At 43.5% G+C, this 17,624-nt stretch overlaps 2 protein-coding genes across 4 annotated transcripts; both read right to left on the reverse strand.

The window, feature by feature from the left end:
- Positions 1 to 396: 396 nt before the first annotated feature.
- Positions 397 to 9,673, reverse strand: mybl2a (v-myb avian myeloblastosis viral oncogene homolog-like 2a). Of its 3 annotated transcripts, XM_029834140.1 has the most exons (13): positions 9,442 to 9,673; positions 9,151 to 9,260; positions 4,284 to 4,386; positions 3,895 to 3,966; positions 3,715 to 3,807; positions 3,419 to 3,639; positions 3,191 to 3,308; positions 2,992 to 3,045; positions 2,619 to 2,854; positions 1,833 to 2,529; positions 1,503 to 1,745; positions 1,195 to 1,395; positions 397 to 1,051 (listed from the first exon to the last, which is right to left on the reverse strand). In XM_029834140.1, the coding sequence occupies exons 1-13, from the start codon at positions 9,637 to 9,639 to the stop codon at positions 467 to 469; spliced, it is 2,931 nt and encodes a 976-aa protein (XP_029690000.1). In that variant the 5' UTR covers positions 9,640 to 9,673; the 3' UTR covers positions 397 to 466. The 3 variants fall into 3 exon arrangements, with proteins under 3 accessions (XP_029690000.1, XP_011620089.2, XP_003963069.3); XM_011621787.2 differs by lacking the exons at positions 9,151 to 9,260; positions 9,442 to 9,673 and adding an exon at positions 5,589 to 6,094; XM_003963020.3 differs by lacking the exons at positions 9,151 to 9,260; positions 9,442 to 9,673 and adding an exon at positions 5,145 to 5,573.
- Positions 9,674 to 10,804: 1,131 nt separating this feature from the next.
- sgk2a (serum/glucocorticoid regulated kinase 2a) lies at positions 10,805 to 16,859 on the reverse strand. Its single transcript, XM_011620791.2, has 13 exons — positions 16,715 to 16,859; positions 15,640 to 15,698; positions 15,016 to 15,071; positions 14,797 to 14,854; positions 14,141 to 14,224; positions 13,335 to 13,466; positions 13,121 to 13,233; positions 13,007 to 13,043; positions 12,822 to 12,908; positions 12,629 to 12,724; positions 12,059 to 12,214; positions 11,855 to 11,944; positions 10,805 to 11,758 (listed from the first exon to the last, which is right to left on the reverse strand). The coding sequence occupies exons 2-13, from the start codon at positions 15,658 to 15,660 to the stop codon at positions 11,603 to 11,605; spliced, it is 1,086 nt and encodes a 361-aa protein (XP_011619093.1). The 5' UTR covers positions 15,661 to 15,698; positions 16,715 to 16,859; the 3' UTR covers positions 10,805 to 11,602.
- Between the last annotated feature and the right edge of the window lie 765 nt (positions 16,860 to 17,624).

Consider the following 17,624-nt stretch of genomic DNA (forward strand, 5'->3'; position numbering starts at 1 on the left):
TTGTTGTCATTTTCTGAAAGTTTTATCAAAATCCCTACATACATTTTCAAGTTCTTTTGCCCACAGTCAGATAAATGGCAGCCGTAACATAACATTAGAAAAAGGGACCAATGTAAGATTCTCCTCAGTGGAAGAGACGTGCAAATCCTGCATCGAGCAGCCTGGGAATCCATAAGGTGTGTTTTCAAAAACCTCCGGCTCCACCCAGGATCTGTGGAGCTCAGAGTGATCTTTGGAGCCTTAGAAACAATGAGGTAGATTCTTTGGTCTATCCTTGTCCAGATCTGTGTCTCGCTACAGCTCCGAGTTCTTCTGGTTAATTTGGGAACATTTCTTAAATTCTGGGTTCTAATTTATTTTAATTAGGGCAGGGTCAAGTTAAGACATAAACAACTATTTGAATGCTTATTGTTTAATGAAATAAGACAAATATAAAAAGTGAATTTTTCCAATGACCCAAACGTCGTTAGAGACACCAGTGTTTAGTGGCTCCACTGGACTTTCTAACAACTTTTGTCTTAAAAGAGTTTTTGTATAAAAGTAGTCTCTCTGTCGTATGAGGTGGGAGATGGTTCCTTTTGGCTCTTACAATACATGCTGCCATTGGATAGAGCCGGTCGAAGCCCCCTGAAGTGGTGGGCACAGCGAGGAGCTTCTTGGAGAGTCTTTGGAGCTGAGGAAATCGAATAGCAGATTTCCAGTATGACAGACTGGAGTTGCCTTCTACCAAAGGTTCTGATAAATACACGTCAAGTTCAGACATCTTCACCGCCTTTGCTGGCGGCTGGAGGAAGTTAAAGATTGACTTGCGCTTGAGATCGTCGCCTTCAGCCATTTCATCCGAGCTGTCAACAGAGGCCTCAACCAACCCATCGGTGCGTTTTTCCTCTTGAACATCTCCTTCCTCTTTAGCCACCTGGTCTTCACCTGCTTCTTCAGGAGCAGCGGAGGCTACTGGGGATCCTAATCTGGCTTCAACAATCGTGCGGGCCTGACACTTTGATGGGGGCATCAAGAACTCCTTGTGCTCTTCCAGTTTGTCAGAAAATGGCTAAAGAAACACACAAGCAAAAGAGGATGGATGAGTGTAATATCACGTTGCTTCCCGCAGTTTTAATAAAGTACCATAAAGTGCAGCACACTCTACAGGAAGATGCCTAACCCAAAGGTTATGCTCCTGAACTATTTCAGTACCTGGAGTTTGATCCTGGGATCAAGAACAGCAGCGACGATCATTTCATTTTGATGAATCAGGTGCCGAAAATGTGAGCAGAGGCCTGTACGCAACGCCCTGTTGAAGTGGGCGTAGTTGGTGTCAAGGGTTTCCAACGTCTTATCCAGTCCAATGAGAGATGGTATGATGTAAGAAACCGTCACGCCGTTTCTTTGTAGCACCTAAGTCAGATGACAGAAACAGACCTGGTGATATAGTCATCAATTTACATTGTACCTACCATGGAAAATTTAAAAGGGACTCATCCTCTTTATCCTTTCTCTCTCACCTGTATAGCTTCACAAAAAGGTTCAAGGTGAGCCAGAATGTCAAGCACTTGCTCCCTTTTGACCATGATCAGGGGTGGAGCACTGGCTGCATCGCTGGCTTCTATTCGAGCCTGAGCCAGAACGCTCATGACTTTACTCCAAGCAGACTCCTGCACCATACGGCGTAAAGAAATCATCATGGAGTTCCACCGATGACCGCTGGAGGAGGGGCACAGGGACACGTTGCACTCTCTGAACAAAATCTAATGAAAACCACACACACCAAAAATGATCCAAGGGGAAACTGCTAAAGAAGGATATGTTGAAAAATTCAGATCTCTTCTTTTTACCTCGCTCCAGTAGCCGCTGCTCCTGAAGAAAGCCACCACGTTTTGGACCTGCAAGAGCAAGTTTTCTACAACCCTGGAATTCTTCAGCGCCTCTTTAATCACAAGCTGCAATATGGCAGCCGCACAGGTGGTCTTAGTCCCTATCTGCAGCTCAGAAAAGAGGGAATCTGTTTCGGAAATCTGGTCCGAGACAAATGCCACCATCTCATCAGCGTCTGGGTCCCCTCTGTTCGATGAACACGTGACCTTGTAGTTGCAGAACACGCTGTTCTTGGCCAGAGTTTCTTTGGCCTGGTTGGTGAGGACGACTCCAATGTTGTTTGGGAAGATGCCATAGCTCAGGAGCACCGCCTCCAGCTCTCTGGCCACAGCTGTGCGGAGGTCTTCGCGACCGAGGTGTCGGAAGGCCACGGTGGGACGGCGTACCTGCCAGGACTCGTTGACAAAGTGGAGGCACACGACAAGGATGGGATCCTCCACCGGGTTCGAGTTATTTCCCACCCAGAGGTCTAAGGTGACGTGAATGGCATTCTCCCCGTCTTTAGCAAGTCTGGCTTTAAGGTCCCGGATGAGCTGAGGTTTGATGGTTCTCTCCACCTCATCATAGAGCTGCAGGCCTAGAGCACGCTGCGAGAGCTTGCTGTATTCCGGGCTGATGGTATTCATGAAGGACCTGAAGCCTGTTCCTTCAACAAAACTGTGGGGAACAAGAAAGTATTTGTGTTAAAACATAGTCAAAGGAATCCCAAACCAAAGGTGCTCCACAACAGCCAAATGCACTCCAACCTTAGTGGCAGCATGTCTTCAGCAATCATCTTCAACGCTGCTTCCGCAAACCTTTTCTGGTCAACTGGTGCAGCTACCGGAGCAGCACCTGAGCTGGAGTTTGGACTGGAACTCAAACTGGTGGGCAATGGGGGACTGGCAGTGGAGATTTCTCCCCGGGATGCTGCACGCTGTGGTGCATGATCCACCGTTTCCTGCTTAACTTCCACAACTTTCTTTTTATTCACAGACTTAAACTGCAAGAGAAGAAGAGTGAAACTAAGTTAGATCCCAGTGGAACGATGCAGAGGCAAAACAAATGAAACATTTTTGAATGTTCTGAAATGCATCATTTAAATGATGCAACAATTAAAGTGACTGTGAGCACACTTACCACTTTAGGAGTTACTGGCCCAGTGTCTAATACAACATCACACTTGAAGTCTACCTGCAGTACGACAAATAACGCAGCGTCATGGCAACGGAAATTAAACGCAGTGAAGCTTTGATAACCACAACAAAAGAGAGAAAGGCGGCACTGACTAAAACAACACATCATCCATTTCAAAAGCTTTCCTGAAAAGATACTCTACCTCTTCTTTCACAAACTGTTGAATATCAAGAGAAATGCTGTCAGCTTCATCCCTGTAAAATCCCATTTGGGCTCTTTTCTTAATGGTTTTCCAGTGATTTTTCACAGACACATCAGATCTAGGAGAATAAAAAAAAAAATTTCATCTCCACAGCATTAATTTCCTTAACAACCAACTAGAGCAACTCTCTGTCCATCAGCTAATATTTTTATTTACTTATCGGCCTACCTTCCTGGAATCAGCTTTGCGATCTCAGTCCACCTATTTCCAAGAACTAAGTGGGCTTTATAAACAATGAGTTCCTCTTCTGTGGTCCAGGCGCTTTTTTTAATCTGTGGATCGAGGTGGTTTTGCCAGCGTTCGCGACACTGCTTTGCAGTCCGCCAGATCATGTGCTTGGAAATCAGAGGCCAGTTTATTGTGCCATATTTGGTTACCAGCTCTGCTATCTGTCAAAACAAACAAACTGGTAAATGTGGGATTGGACACATTCTTCTCAGATATTCAAAGGCATTTTTTCCCACCTTTTCATCTTCGTCTTTGGTCCAGTAGGATTTCGAAGCAGTGGGATCCAGGTGCATATTCCATCGTTGCATACACTGCACTTCCGTCCGCCCCTTTCATGAAACAGACAACAGATTTCAACCTTAAAAGGATCAACCTAAAAACCTTGCTACAATCTCTTTAGCCTTTCTCATACTCACAGGTAAAAGACTGGCAATGGTTTTCCAATCAGATTTCCCAAAGTTGTTAGTAAGGATTTTAAGGTTTTCATCCTGCAAACAAAAAAGATGGGCAGGATTTCCAGAGTGTCCAGCAGATGGTTAAAGTGAAGATTGCTGATAGGAAATCAATGATTATCTAGAAACTTTTGTTATAATTCCTTCAGAGCCAATTCACTTTTAGCGGCAGTCCTTTTGGCAGAAATGTTTTAATTTGCTTGAAATTGACTCTAGAATGCGAACTACAGTTCATCCCTCCAGGGGTGCAGGGCCTATAAAAATAACTACATGAAATGACACAAACATAAGTGATTAGTGTGCTAGTGTATGGACAGAGTACAGCCTGTTGCTATAAGGAATGTTTTACTTACCTCTTCCTCAGTCCATTTAACTTCACAACTTGTTCCATCTTTCTTCTGTACTGTATCTGAGTCAGACTCAGTGCCAATAATACTATCTTTCTCTGTTTCCATACTATGAACACAAAGAAAGAGTTCTTTAAAACAAAAGATTATTATGACAGGGATAAAGCATCCATGACATACAATTTTACGCTGACTGTGTGATGAAATTGAAGCAGAATTTATGTGTACAGCAATCTTTACATTTTTATTACATTCAACATTATAGAAGGCATTGACTGTATTCTACATTTATGATAATGTATGAACTGTAGTTTTGGGTTAAACACAATAATGGGGGGGCAGTTTTCAGGACAACCGTCTGTGAATACTGTGGTGACCAAACATTATTTCAGTTTACAATGAAAATTCAGGGGAGCCAACAATAATAAGACAATTATTCATGATTGTGACGCCTGCATGTGGTTTTAAAGACACCATATATTCTTGCATTGGGAAGATTACCGCAATAAAGCCCGTCAACCTATAACAGCAACTTTAAAGCACAAAATTGCCAAACAGGTCGTGTATCTTTCAGCAACTAAAATATTCACCAAACTTTAGTCGTTCTTATGTAAAACTACCAAACTCCGTGCAGTCTAGTCCCCAAATCGTAGCAACCACAGATGTTGTGATGCAACGATCCAGCTCACGTTTCCACCATAGAAACAGTGAATAGCTACGTGGCTAACACTAGCTGCAGTAAACGCAAATCCCGGCATTAATAAAAGGTTACTTGTTCCGTTAGGCACACCTCCCACTGTGTCTTTGCGCAAATGATTAATATATACGAATCGAAACTAGTAAAAGTAGCGGTAACAAGCGCGTTACCTTTCAGTCTTATTTGCCTGCCGCTTCAACCTAGTAAACTTGGTTCGCAGTTCTCGTGCACACGTTGCGAACACGCTGTGCATTCATAAAGTAATCCGCCCCTAGTGGCGCAGTGTTGCAAGTGCAATAACTCGTCGTCCGTGTGGTCATTTCGAGCTACGCGAGTGTTGGGTCCGTCTGTACCGCGCACGCCGCGGTGCTGGAGAACAACTGGACGCACCAGGCTGTGACCTGGATACGTGTTTCAGCCATGAGATAATTCTTTCAATTGACTTTCTAACTCCCTTCAACACACATCACGGCACAGCTATTTGTTTTGCCGATGTAACGAAGGAAACTACGTTTAAATACTCCGCCCCGTGGCATAATTGTTGTTGTTTATAACGCAAACGTGGTTTATGTCAGGATAACAAGTGTGGATCTCTTCCGTGTTTCTCCACTTACCCGCGCGACTTTCTTCTTCTGTGGTGCGCAGAACGGTGGGCTAGCCGCTGCTGCTATCTCAAGTGGCTAATTGTAAGCTAAGAGTGACTATTTTATAGGGAGATGAAATAGCTCCGTAAACACACGAGGAATCATCTTTCAAATGGTTAGCCGACTCGCTGAGATGTTAAAAGAACTCGTCGCATTTGAACACTAACAATAGCCAATAGAGCAAATCATCTATGTTCAAAACAGTACAGGTATACAGCTAATGCTGAAGATGTTGCTCCCGGAACAAACACGAGGAAGCGCTGTTATATAGTAAAGTGCGGAGGGACACGGACAAGTCTGCAAGCAACAGTTTCCTTTCTAGAAATTAATAATTATACGTTTAAAAACCCCAAATCTACTAGAAACTAGTGAACCAGTGTTTTTCCACTGAGAGAAACCCGATTTCTGGTCACATTATGTTAACTAAGCTTATTAAATATTTTATTTCCGCATTACCAATGTTCTAGTTACGGACTGCCTCTCAGCCTCATCACTTGTGATGTTCATTTTGACCACTACGCGGCGCTCTAACCTAATCTAAGTGGCTGGTCAAGGTCGGTCTGACGGTCCCCGAGATAGTTTGCGCCCTATGGGCGACCTTCATTGACATTAACCGGCATGAATTAAATAGACTTTAAACATTCCGAAAACTAGAGTCTGGACTGTACACTGGGTAAAGCAGTTTTTAAAATCTTGCTTTAATCTTTATTCTATTCACCGTCTGCTCCAGCAGATGGCGCCCCAGGTAGCCGCCAATGCCAAGAGCGAGTCGTGTTGTCTGTTGGTTTAAAAGTTTCATTTGTCTTGTTGTCACCACCAGGCTGGCAGTAAACCGGACACATGCTGTCGATTCAGTAAGAGAGGTTTGCAGAGTTTAAGTATAAAGTCTGCGCAATAAGAGGTCCGATGCCAACAAGACTTTGAGCACTTGCTCACCACAATTTGCACTTTGATTCCGGAAAGTTACGTAATACGCTGCAGATGTCGGTAAATTTACAATATAAATCGTTAATGAATACTGGTGATTCTTTATAAACGAGCATATTTATGAATGCACATATACTGCAAGTACACTTTGCCCCTATTGTGATTTAAGCCCAAATAGTACACATATAATATGTGCACATGCATTAATATCAATGTTTCTTCACGTCCTGTTGCCATGTTTGTTTTGGTGCCTGTTTGAGTGTCAGACTGTTTCCACATCAGCAGAATGGATGCAGTTTAGTGTAAAAAAGAAATAAACACACTGCACAATCTGGACATCTTTGCTGAGCAGCAATAACATACAGGCCAGATTGGATCGAGTTCATGTGAGACGGCGGTTTAAGAGACGTGACCAGGACCGAGGGGACCCTCGATGAGTCTGCAACCGCAGCAAAGCTTCTGAAAACAAACCTTTGGACAGGAGTCACGTGAGGGGTACCAGGGAAATGACAGCTCTCGCCCCCTCCCAGAGGTATTTACAATCAAACTATTACAACTGCCCGCAAATATCTGGTGGTTGATGCCAGTAGTTGGTGTTTTCACCTCGTCGGAGCTGAAGGACACAGCAAGAGGCGCAAAACCTGAATTAGTTGGAAAAACGTTAGGTTGGTTGGACAGAGAGAGGGTAAAGAAGGTGGGAACGCTGTGAATTACTGTCAGGGAGATGCCACTGGATCCTTTATGCATAACTTACAGGAGGGTCTGGGCCCAACAGATATCTGGAGAGTCACTAATCCACATTTACAGACTTCTTTCTTATTTTTCATTCACTTATAGTCCCAGATTGTAATATAAGGGTCAGAGCAATAAGAGACCCTGCATCAGTGGAACCACAAGAACATGGTCAGAAGGTGGAGAATCAACACAGGCTTGTTACAGGATGAACAATTGTCGCAAATGTTGGGGGAATACAAGAATATTTAAGTTAAATACAGGAATAATAGGGATTATCCGTAGTTGGTGGTGCTCTTAAAGCATCATTCATCAGAGAAACCTTTTTAGCCTACAGTTAATGGGGAACAAGGAAAATAAAGAGAAAATGCAATCGCTAGAAAAGAAAAGAATTAACCTAGAGACAATTTTAGCAGAACAATTAAAATGAGGAAAAGTTTTGGGAAATTTGTCAGCCAAAATGTTAATTATTATGGCTTAAAACTATTTTTTCTCAAAACAAGAGAGAAGACGGGACGCTGATTAGCAACTAGCATGATTGTTAAAGGCTCAGGATGCAAACAACACTACTCAGCAGAATTCTATAAAAACTTTGGAGCTGTGCTCTGCCACAGTGCCCGGTGCTGACAGAAAACTTCCACGAAGAATTTTAATACAGTTCACTTGCAGACAGCTATAATGAAGCCATTATATCACTAATACCAAAAGAAGACAAAGATTTAACAGTCCCAGCTAATTAGACATGTAAGTCTAATTAACTGTAATTGTAAAATATTTCTAAGACATTAACTCGGAGCCTGGACAAAAGCTCAAGTGGGATTCAGAAAGAACAGACAGTCGTTGACTGGTAATATAATATATCTACTGTCGATTAATAAAACTAACCCACACCCTGTAGCAGCAATATCCCTAGACGACCAAAACACAATTTTGCTCGCAATATTTCTTCAGCCTCTAGCTGTAATGGTGAAAGAGTCAGGAAGGTGGGGGGGTTACTGGAGCAGGGAGGAGGCAGAGTCCATTCCTCTATGCAGATGATATTATGGGGACTTTCAAAAGACATTCAGCTCCGTCTTCAACAGTGCTCATTTATATGAACAAATCTAGCTAACCTGGATGATAGCACTGGGAGAGACAAACAAGACGCATCCCTTATTGTTTGGTCCAAAGGCACCTTTTAATTTTTTCAAAAGATTTTAGACTAAAAAAATGATATTTCTTCAATAGCTTTCACATCATGTGACCGTAGGGCCCCAAACCTCAAGTAAAATATTCTATTAATAGACACACAAGACACGTGACTTAACAGTCCCTTTGAAGAAACCAGATTTTTTAACAGTCATAAAAATCAAGATTAATTCAATAGCTTCCATGTGGGCGAGTGTACAAGTAATGGGGGGGGGGTCTATTTTGTTTATTTTGAATACATTTATTGCTACCCCTAAAAGAGACATTAGCATGCTAATATAGCAATGAAATGAAATGTTACACACTGTCTTTGTCCCAACAGTCATTACCATCAGGTGGTTTATTGTGATGGACGGGTTGTCATGGCAACAGCAATGTCTCCAGAAGACATGGACGTTGCCCCAGAATCCAACTACATGTGTTTTTAAGACAAAGTGGTTGGACCGAGTGTAATCCAAACACCATTAGATTTCCTCTGCACCACCAGGAGCTGTTTCTGCTCAGAGCTCCGACTTGACTGATGTTGTGGATAATAGAAGTAGCTCTCTGGAACACACGTGGACCATAATATCCAACATAAAACCCACTTCAGCGCTGCATGAAGGGGGCTTCGAAATCGTAGCGAAGGCTCGCCGTTCACATTGCTCATAGACTCGTTTGTCTGGTATACATTTGCACAACAGACCTTTTCGTCGGAGGGGTTCGGCAGCCTCCAGGATGCTCCCTGTGGTCCGGAACCGGGACAGCTGCTACTGGATTGGGAAACTCTGGCGTCGGTCGCCCATTCACAAAATGCTGAGAGAAAGCACCGTGTAAGACAGGTCTCTGCTTAGCAACCAGCGGTACTAGTGTTTATCTGCCATATTAATTTAGCCTCAAATGGTGCACAACTATATAACTCTATGTAAAAACTTTAGCGTCTTTTAAAATAATTCTCTACTTGTTTCCTGTGTGCTAGTTAGCGTTAGCGTCTTACCTTGGAACAAACATGGTAGTTTTTAGTGATCTTGGATGGATTCAGCTGCGAGTTAGATCTCCCGCAGTGTTTAATCCATATTTGACATCTCTCCAGTTGTGTTTTTGGTTTAGGGAAGGCGAAAAATACAACATCACCCAAACGTTCTGGATATCTTTCATCGGACTTACAATTAGCGTACACGCAACGCCGGGGCATTTTGCTCCAGAACGGAAAGCTTGCCAGGCGCTCTCAGCATGGTTACCGTTGCTAACATATGATTGGTCAGTGGCGCGTCCAGGGCGGGATAATTTTCTAAGTCCCGCCCTAGAGCTGCCACTGACCAATCATGTGTTGCTAGTGCTGACACATGATTGGTCAGTGGCGGTTCTAGGGCGGGACTTAGTGCGGGATCGCTGGCTCTGTGGAAGCTTCAAATATGGAAAAATGCTACTGAGCCCGGACAAAGTAAAGTCTAATGGTGGAGTTTGAGAGAACAGGTGAGAGGAGTAAACCACCTAAACATATGAAAGAACGATACCAGGTCCACTGAGTGCGTTCCTTGTATTATATATTTTTTAATGTTTTATTATTTTTTTCAACAATAATCTGCAACAGCCTGTATGCGAGTTCTTTTGTTTGTGTTTACATTCAAGGGTAATGTTTTTACTGTTTTACAAATGCCAAAAAACACAGAAGAAAAACACAACGACCTTTAGGCTCTTGTTTGGAAGAGGTGAAAGATGAATTTATCCCTTTCAACAACTTGATGTGACATTCAGGAGGCTTGGTTGGTATATTGAGTCATTATAGGATAACGAGTCGATCATTATCTCAGTCAGCTGTGAGTGTCATCACATCCAGATCAGGATGTTATGACTGTTGTTGTTCACACGCGTCACGGTGGGGTACTCTACTGTAAGAGTGCAAGGAAACATTTCTGTTATGCACACATCTATAATGACTCAAAAGTACATGTCAATATTTTGACGACTGTGTTTTCTATGTATACACATACACACACTCACACGAGGTTCATCGTCTCTGTTCACGGGATCAGCCAGTAAAGGTTTATCCACTAGGAGCTTCAGAGTTGTGGCTGACATTTGTGGTTTAGACATTTCAGGGTCAAAAACAATCAAAGCTGCTGTTTCTAGGCAACGCAGAGTAATTTGGTTCGTTCATCTGAGTCTTGGTTCAAAAGGCTCTTGTTAGGGAGGAGAACAGGATGCTGTGTTGAGTAGGTGACAGAGAACCGGCCCTTTTTCTAGCTCTGAACAGATTATATACGGCGTGTTGGCCGATGACCGATATTCTGCTGGATGTTCACTTATGCTATCTCCAATGTGTAAAGTGGACTCTTTCGCCAACAGCAGCCAAGTCATTCGAGAGCTTATTATGAAGTTTTAATAGATAAAGCACATCTGTAGCACATCTGCAGCAAAGGGAATCAACAGACAGGGTGTCCCCACTGTGATGGCGCATCATCATTACATGAATGAATCGGCGACCTGTGCAGGTAGGTGATATTAGTCTCAATAAAAATGCAAAAACATTTCCATTGTCACAAAGTGGAAGACCAATTATGGGTCAATTCTTCTTCTTCTGTGGATCCAAGTGAGGGTCACGCTGCAGGGATGTCATTTTTGCTGACGGCGCTCATTTTCCTTATGTTTTGTGGACCTTTGGATCTACCACACAAGGGTCTTTTGGCCGATGTGGCATCAGCTTCTAAGTGAAATCACTAGCAACATTCTAAAATATAAAAGACAGAAATCACTGTTGGTCATCCAACCAATCATTTCTTGGAAGGCGACGAAACTGTACATTCTATGTACAACACAATTCATAAAGGCAGCAAATAAAAGTTTTTTCTTTTTTTTTTTGAATGGTTCGGTTTTGAGGAATTAGCCTTAGCTGGAGTTGACCTCGTCCTGCTGATACACAGGAGATCACCATGATTTCACTTGCTTCATACGTGTCTGCGTGTCCCGTCCAGCCTGTTCACAACCGTTCCTGGACTGAATCAACAAATTTGCTCACTAAAACAAAAAAACTACGTGTGATGTAATAAAGTCATCCATGTAGTGTCTCATCTTCAACGGGGAGCAGAGTTCAGTAGAGGTCGTATAGAGAAAGTCTCCGGCACTGCAGGAAGAGCTCGCGTCAGAGCGTTCCCGCCTCACAGGAAGCTGTCCTCGGTGGCCACGAAGGAGAACCCGTTAAAGGCGTTGCTGGCGCTGGCGCTGGCGGTGAACTCTGGAGTCCGACTCACAGAACCTGAAACCATTTCTCTGGTGAACTCTGGATCAATGTGCTGGGTGTCAGCTGGACCTCTCTGGGAAAATAAACATTTATGAAAATAAACATGAATGAGATTTAAGGAAAACGGGCACAAAGAAAGAGACATTTGCAGACGTGTTCCCTCGCTCACCACATTTGGGTTGTAAGGAGGAGTGATTCTTTTGTGGTAAAGGTCGTCCCAGTTGATCGGCGTGAAGAAGACGTGGTTCTTTATTTCTAACTGTAAATGAAGGGCAGAACATATGTGATCTATCATCGATAGGCAGATTTATCCAGGCAGCTAAATGGTTTTATATATATATACAGAGAGAGATTGAGTAGTTTTAGAACTCACAAAGTCAGCGATGGCTCCGAGGCGCCTGTGCTGGTCCTTCTGCAGAAGACCCACCAGGAGAGAGCTAATAGCGTCAGACTTCCCTGGTGGCAGCTGCAGCGGCTTGTGGAGGATCCCGTCGTACATTTCGCCGACGTCGCGGCTGTAAAAAGGCGGCTAAAGTAGAGCAGAGGGTGCAAGCGGTGTCAACCAATAAATCAGGTAGATCTCATCTCATTTTACTCATAAACCTGCTCATTGAATAATTATGCATGCAATGAGAGCAAATATTTTATCAGAGAACTTTTGGCTCCCCCTGGTGGTAGGGGGCAGTAACGGAATAAGCTTCTCCTCTTCCCATTAAGAAAATCAAAAGTTTGTTTTCTCGATGTAGCCATGTGAGATGGCCACATACTTATTCTAGAACCTTTTTTTTGGCATCAATAACGTATTGAATATGTTTATAAGATGATACCTAATTTAGTTTGGTTGCAACAAATCACACTGTGGGATGTCTCCCAGCAGCCGGTGGGCAGGCTTTTTATATGCAGCAGCCTACAGTAAACTGTTTCACTGTGTCACCAGACGTACAAGGCTGTAGATCATCTCATAGAGCACAGTTCCCAGACACCACCAGTCCACGGTCCTGTCATACGGCTCCTTACGAAGAACCTCCGGCGCCAAATACTGCGGAGAGAGAGGCACAACCCAAAGTCGAAGAATCAAACTGCAGAACTGAAGTGTAAACTAAGAATCCTTCTGGACTGAACCACAGTCCCCTCACCTCTGGAGTCCCACAGAAAGTCGAGGTGGTCCCCTCTGGCTCGACACCTTCTTTGCACAGGCCGAAATCTGTGAGCACCACATGGCCCTGAAGGCGTCAAACACAAACAAGGACGGTGTAATACAGCAAAATCACAACAGGTCTCACAGTAGTGACCAAAAACCTAGAGGAGTCAGCTGATCTACCTGAGAGTCCAAAAGAATATTCTCTGGTTTCAAATCCCTGTGACAAAGAATAAGAAGTCATAGACGTTCATTTTTACGCATCGGGACACGTCGACATCATGTTGTTTGTCTGACCTGTAGACAATGTTGAGAGAGTGAAGATAGCCGATGGCGCTCGCTACCTCGGCCGTGTAGAACCTCGCTCTCGGCTCAGAAAAGCACCGTTCTCTTTGCAGATGAAAGAACAGCTACGGAGAAACAAGGAGACAGCAGACAGATGTTGCAGTGCTTGTACCACACGCATGGGCGCGTTTCAGCTCATCTCAGTCCTTGATGCTCGTGCTCATACCTCTCCTCCGTTGACATAGTCAAGGACAAAATAAAGCTTCTCTGCAGTCTGAAAAGAGTAATGGAGCCGAACCAAGAACGGGTGTTTGAGGCTCTTCAGGAGCACATTCCTCTCCGCCATGATGTTTTTTTGCTAATCAGGAGAAAGAAACATATTAGAATTTTATCACAGGGACAAAAGTAAATAATTACGGCAATGAAATAGAGGGTGTGAATCATTTGGTTTGGATCCTCCCTTTTTATGATACATGTGCAATGTTTATTAAATGGATTTCCACCCTAAAACCCTGAAAATAAAACTCTTCTTAGGCCACTCTGCTCAGGAATGAAGATAAATATTAGTGGCTGGTTAATTTTGAGTAAAACAGAGGGACTGAAATGGAGGGAGGAGGTGGAGGATGAGGTGTAGGGACACAAGGAGACAGTGAAGGAAGGGAAATGAGAGAAGACAAGCAGATGGAGGAGACATGGCTGAACTGGGGGAGACAGACGGTTTGCATGCTTGTGTGGATGGAAACGACAGTTTCTAGCCAGCAGTCCAGATGATTAAAGGAAACAAATGTAGGATCCAACACGTGGCTTTATTAATTTTAGGGGAGTCATAAACATTGTTCTTTGTACAGAGAAAGAAGATAAGATTAAAATCTGTGTTGCTGTGTGGAAAAACCTGTTTACTAACAACACCCGCAGACACTGACACCTTCAGGAGCATCAAGTAGCATCAAAACTTTGTGTGCATGTGTGTGTTTGTAGACCTGCTCCGAGTTCTGTGCAACACAAAGTCACATTGCTTTTTCTCCTCCCCACCTCCTTTTTCTTCAGGATGATTTTCTTCTGCAGCACTTTGACGGCGTAGAAGCTGCCATCCGCTTTATGCTTAGCGAGCAGGACCTGCATGAAGGTTTGTTTGTTTGTTAGAGGTCTGTTTGGCAAAAAAACAGTGCGCGCACCACCACCATCACTGTCGCCGGGACATTGCATCAAAGCCCCCTCTGGGAACAACACGCCCCATGGCAGGGTGCGTTTGCATCGCAAAGCTGCAGCTGCAGAACTGAGTTCAACAGGGGGGGGGGATGAGAGAAATCCTTTGTGGTCATTGTTTGAAAACACTCCTCTGCAGCCATATTTCAGCTGATTTAACCTTAAGAGTCCCCAAAGGACTGTGACGTTAATGATTGGCGACTACGTGCAGTCCATTTTAATCAGGCAGAAGCAGCCAGCACGCTCTCTCTGTCCTCAACCTATATCAGACAATGAACTCGCTGAAGGGACAAGAACGGAGCAGAGAGCATCCCCTATAATCTATATGACCTATAATTAATCTATAGAGTTCACTGGGGTCAACAGTCTTAACGCGACCTCACGAGTCCATTAGTAACCGCTGGTGAATATTTGATCTGAATAGCTTACAGAACAGAAACAGCAGGAATGTTGGACCGATGGGCAGAAAAAAAAGTCGTTACCTTTCCAAAAGTGCCTTTCCCGATGACAGCCAAGAAGTCAAAGTCAGTGGGCCGGGCACTGGAGCGGGAAAAGACAGCAAATCACCCCATTAATCTCCTGATGCTGAATCAAAATTGTACACTGCAACCCACTCGACAATCTATTGAATTTGAGCACGTATCAATTGGAAAATCTCATCCCGATAAATGTTTATAGAAATTCAGGGAAGAGCGACTGACTGTGGGTTTGCTGAAGGTCCCAGGTTGACGTCATTGTGGGAGGAAGACTGTGACCGCTGTTGGAGGACAAACAAGTGTGAGGAAAACCAAAGACTTTCTGTCTGAGAGACTTTGGTTGGCTGACACAATGAATCATCAACGTCACTCAATGCAAAGCCGTACTGGTTCTGAAGAACTGGGGCCAAAACTACCCCATTCAAGGAATAAACACGTTGATTCCACACTAGTCTGACTTAGAAAAATCACTTACACCTAAATAAAAGCAGTTATCAGTGCAGTAACAGCAGCTGTAGCCACAAAATATATCTAACTGATAAGAATCTGAGTCACTTCTGATGAAAACAGAGGTCACCACAGTTATCAGCCACTTGTGCTACATCTTGTGATGTGCACGTTTTATAACTTGACATGAAAAGTAACCACATTAAAAACAACTATGTAACAGAAGGAAGCACCAGTTTCCCTACAGACATCTGAAGAAAGGGTTCGAAAGAAAACTGAATCACTGCTACTGTCACACGATAAACACAGAAACCCTAAAATAAACATAAAAATAACAAAAAAAAATAAAAACAAGACATCAGATGACTCTCGTCTGACCGACAAACGGACAGAGACACTCACATTAAAATGTGCTGTGGCCATTATCCATTCCAGAGCTCCAGCATCAGTGAGAGACGGACCTGTGAGAGCAGAGCATCAGCAGTTTTGAGCCAACTCTGTGTGTGTGTGTGTGGGTGTGTGTGTGTGTGTGTGTGGATCCAGTGGAGCAGGTAGTTCTCGTTTTTAGATGCTGGAACACCAGACTGAAGGACACTTCATGTACATTCCGTGAGAGCGTGTGTGTTGGCGTTTACATCATAAATATTGTTGTGTCATTCTTATAGGTGTAAAAACACAAGGGGGTGGGGGGGTGACAAAGCCTCTCTCTTTCCTCGGGGTGTACAGGACTGTCTATTTATAGATCTAAAATCAGTGAAGGTAAAAATAAACATTTATCCTTGTTAATGTTTGTCTGAATCCAACATCCGTTTTGTCGCTTCCTGCAATGTTAATTTTAATGAATGAGAGTATGTTTTGTGTTGTTTTAATTTATCTTGACCTCTCAAGAGGCAGTCAGCAAAGTCACATGTATTTAACTCTTTATTTGCACTCGCATGTTCAAAATGAAAGTTTACCATCTCTGGGATTGTAAAATGTGATCTAAAAGACTGAAAGAGTGTGCTGAAGATTTAATTACAACAATCTGCTCAGAAAATATACATTTGCAAAGAATTCCTCTTGTCCCTTCAAACTATAAAGAGCTGCTCTCAGTTGATTCTGACTGAATTAAATGCTAGTTTATTTGTGAAATATGCACTGAATGTATCCTATAAATATACTCATCCTGAATCATAAACACACAAGTTAACTTTTAAAAAGGCCTCTTAGAAGGACAATGTTAAAAACCTTGAGATGACCTCTGCTCGGGTGAGCAGATGGAGTTTTAATCATCAAATAGCAAAAAACAACATTGCTCAGCACTATAACCAGGAAGTCAGCCAATAAATACCCAATAAAACTTCAAGAGACCAAAAACAGAATCAAAGGGGTATTCTGATGCGTTTTATCATCAAATATAAAGAGGAAAACGCTATGTTAACGAGCACAGACTAAAATAATCCAGGTTATCAGTGTGAACTCGGCCCAGTTTGCTCACCTGTCCGCAGGGATCAGCTCAGTGTGCAGCCTGCGTGCTGGGACGAGGGGGTGAATTATTAATGAAGAGTTAAAGGTTCATAAAGGGGAGGAGGCCGGTCGTGGGACGTCCCACCGGCGGCTGCTGGGCAGTTTTCAAATCAATGTCGTCTGTAACGTTGGGCGTAACTTTTCAACCTTCCTGGATTAAAGCATGTGGCTGAGACTTGGGTTCAGGTCACAACCAGCCAGTAACAGTAATAATAACAAGTGATACCGACCGGGCTGGTTTGTTTTAATGGTTGCAAAGATGCACAATGCCTACTTTATAAAGCCCTCTGACAACCTTCCAAAAGAAAGCGATTTTAAAATCAGACCTCAGTCAGAGGGGAGCTAAGCGTCCGGCAGCAGAGAGCATGCTGGGAAAGTTGCCGCCACCACCATCGCCTGTTGACCACAATATGGTGGATAGGGGGACGCGTTGCAAGGCAGTTTATAGTCAATATTCAGCTGGACGAGAGGCAGTGGCTTTATTCAGACAAGACAGCTTTGGACATTTATTCATTTACGTGGACAGAATGAGACTTATGACCCCAGATTATCTTCACACACACACACACACACACACACACGCACACACGCACACTTTCTGTCACACACGAATCCCACCAGAGAGACAATAAAATGTCATTCAAAAGCCCTTAAAACGGTCCAGTAACATCCGTTATCTCACAGCCTCTGCCCACTCTGAACCACCCCCGACCTCAAATGTAAACATTCCAAGGAACATTTGGCCCCACGTGAAAACCAGAGGTCCCAAATCTCCCTGCGTCTGCCGCGCTGAAAGGTGGAACTTTGCACTCTCTAGTGACAGAGAGTGGCAACAGCCTTCACTGAGCATTCACAGTTGTGCTAAAAACCTCTGAAGAATT

The sequence above is a fragment of the Takifugu rubripes genome, chromosome 3, assembly GCF_901000725.2.
Source record: "Takifugu rubripes chromosome 3, fTakRub1.2, whole genome shotgun sequence".
NCBI lineage: Eukaryota > Metazoa > Chordata > Actinopteri > Tetraodontiformes > Tetraodontidae > Takifugu > Takifugu rubripes.

Coding starts and splice junctions, on each gene's coding strand:
- mybl2a (XM_029834140.1), bottom strand. CDS start 9,639: ATGCCCCGGCGTTGCGTGTACGCTAATTGTAAGTCCGATGAAAGATAT. Junction 3,309..3,418: donor GCAAAGCTGATTCCAGGAAG/GTAGGCCGATAA, acceptor TTATTCTCCTAG/ATCTGATGTGTCTGTGAAAA. Junction 3,046..3,190: donor AACAGTTTGTGAAAGAAGAG/GTAGAGTATCTT, acceptor GTCGTACTGCAG/GTAGACTTCAAGTGTGATGT.
- sgk2a (XM_011620791.2), bottom strand. CDS start 15,660: ATGGCCACAGCACATTTTAAT. Junction 12,215..12,628: donor ATGAGATGATCTACAGCCTT/GTACGTCTGGTG, acceptor GCTCTACTTTAG/CCGCCTTTTTACAGCCGCGA. Junction 11,759..11,854: donor CTCCTTACAACCCAAATGTG/GTGAGCGAGGGA, acceptor TTATTTTCCCAG/AGAGGTCCAGCTGACACCCA.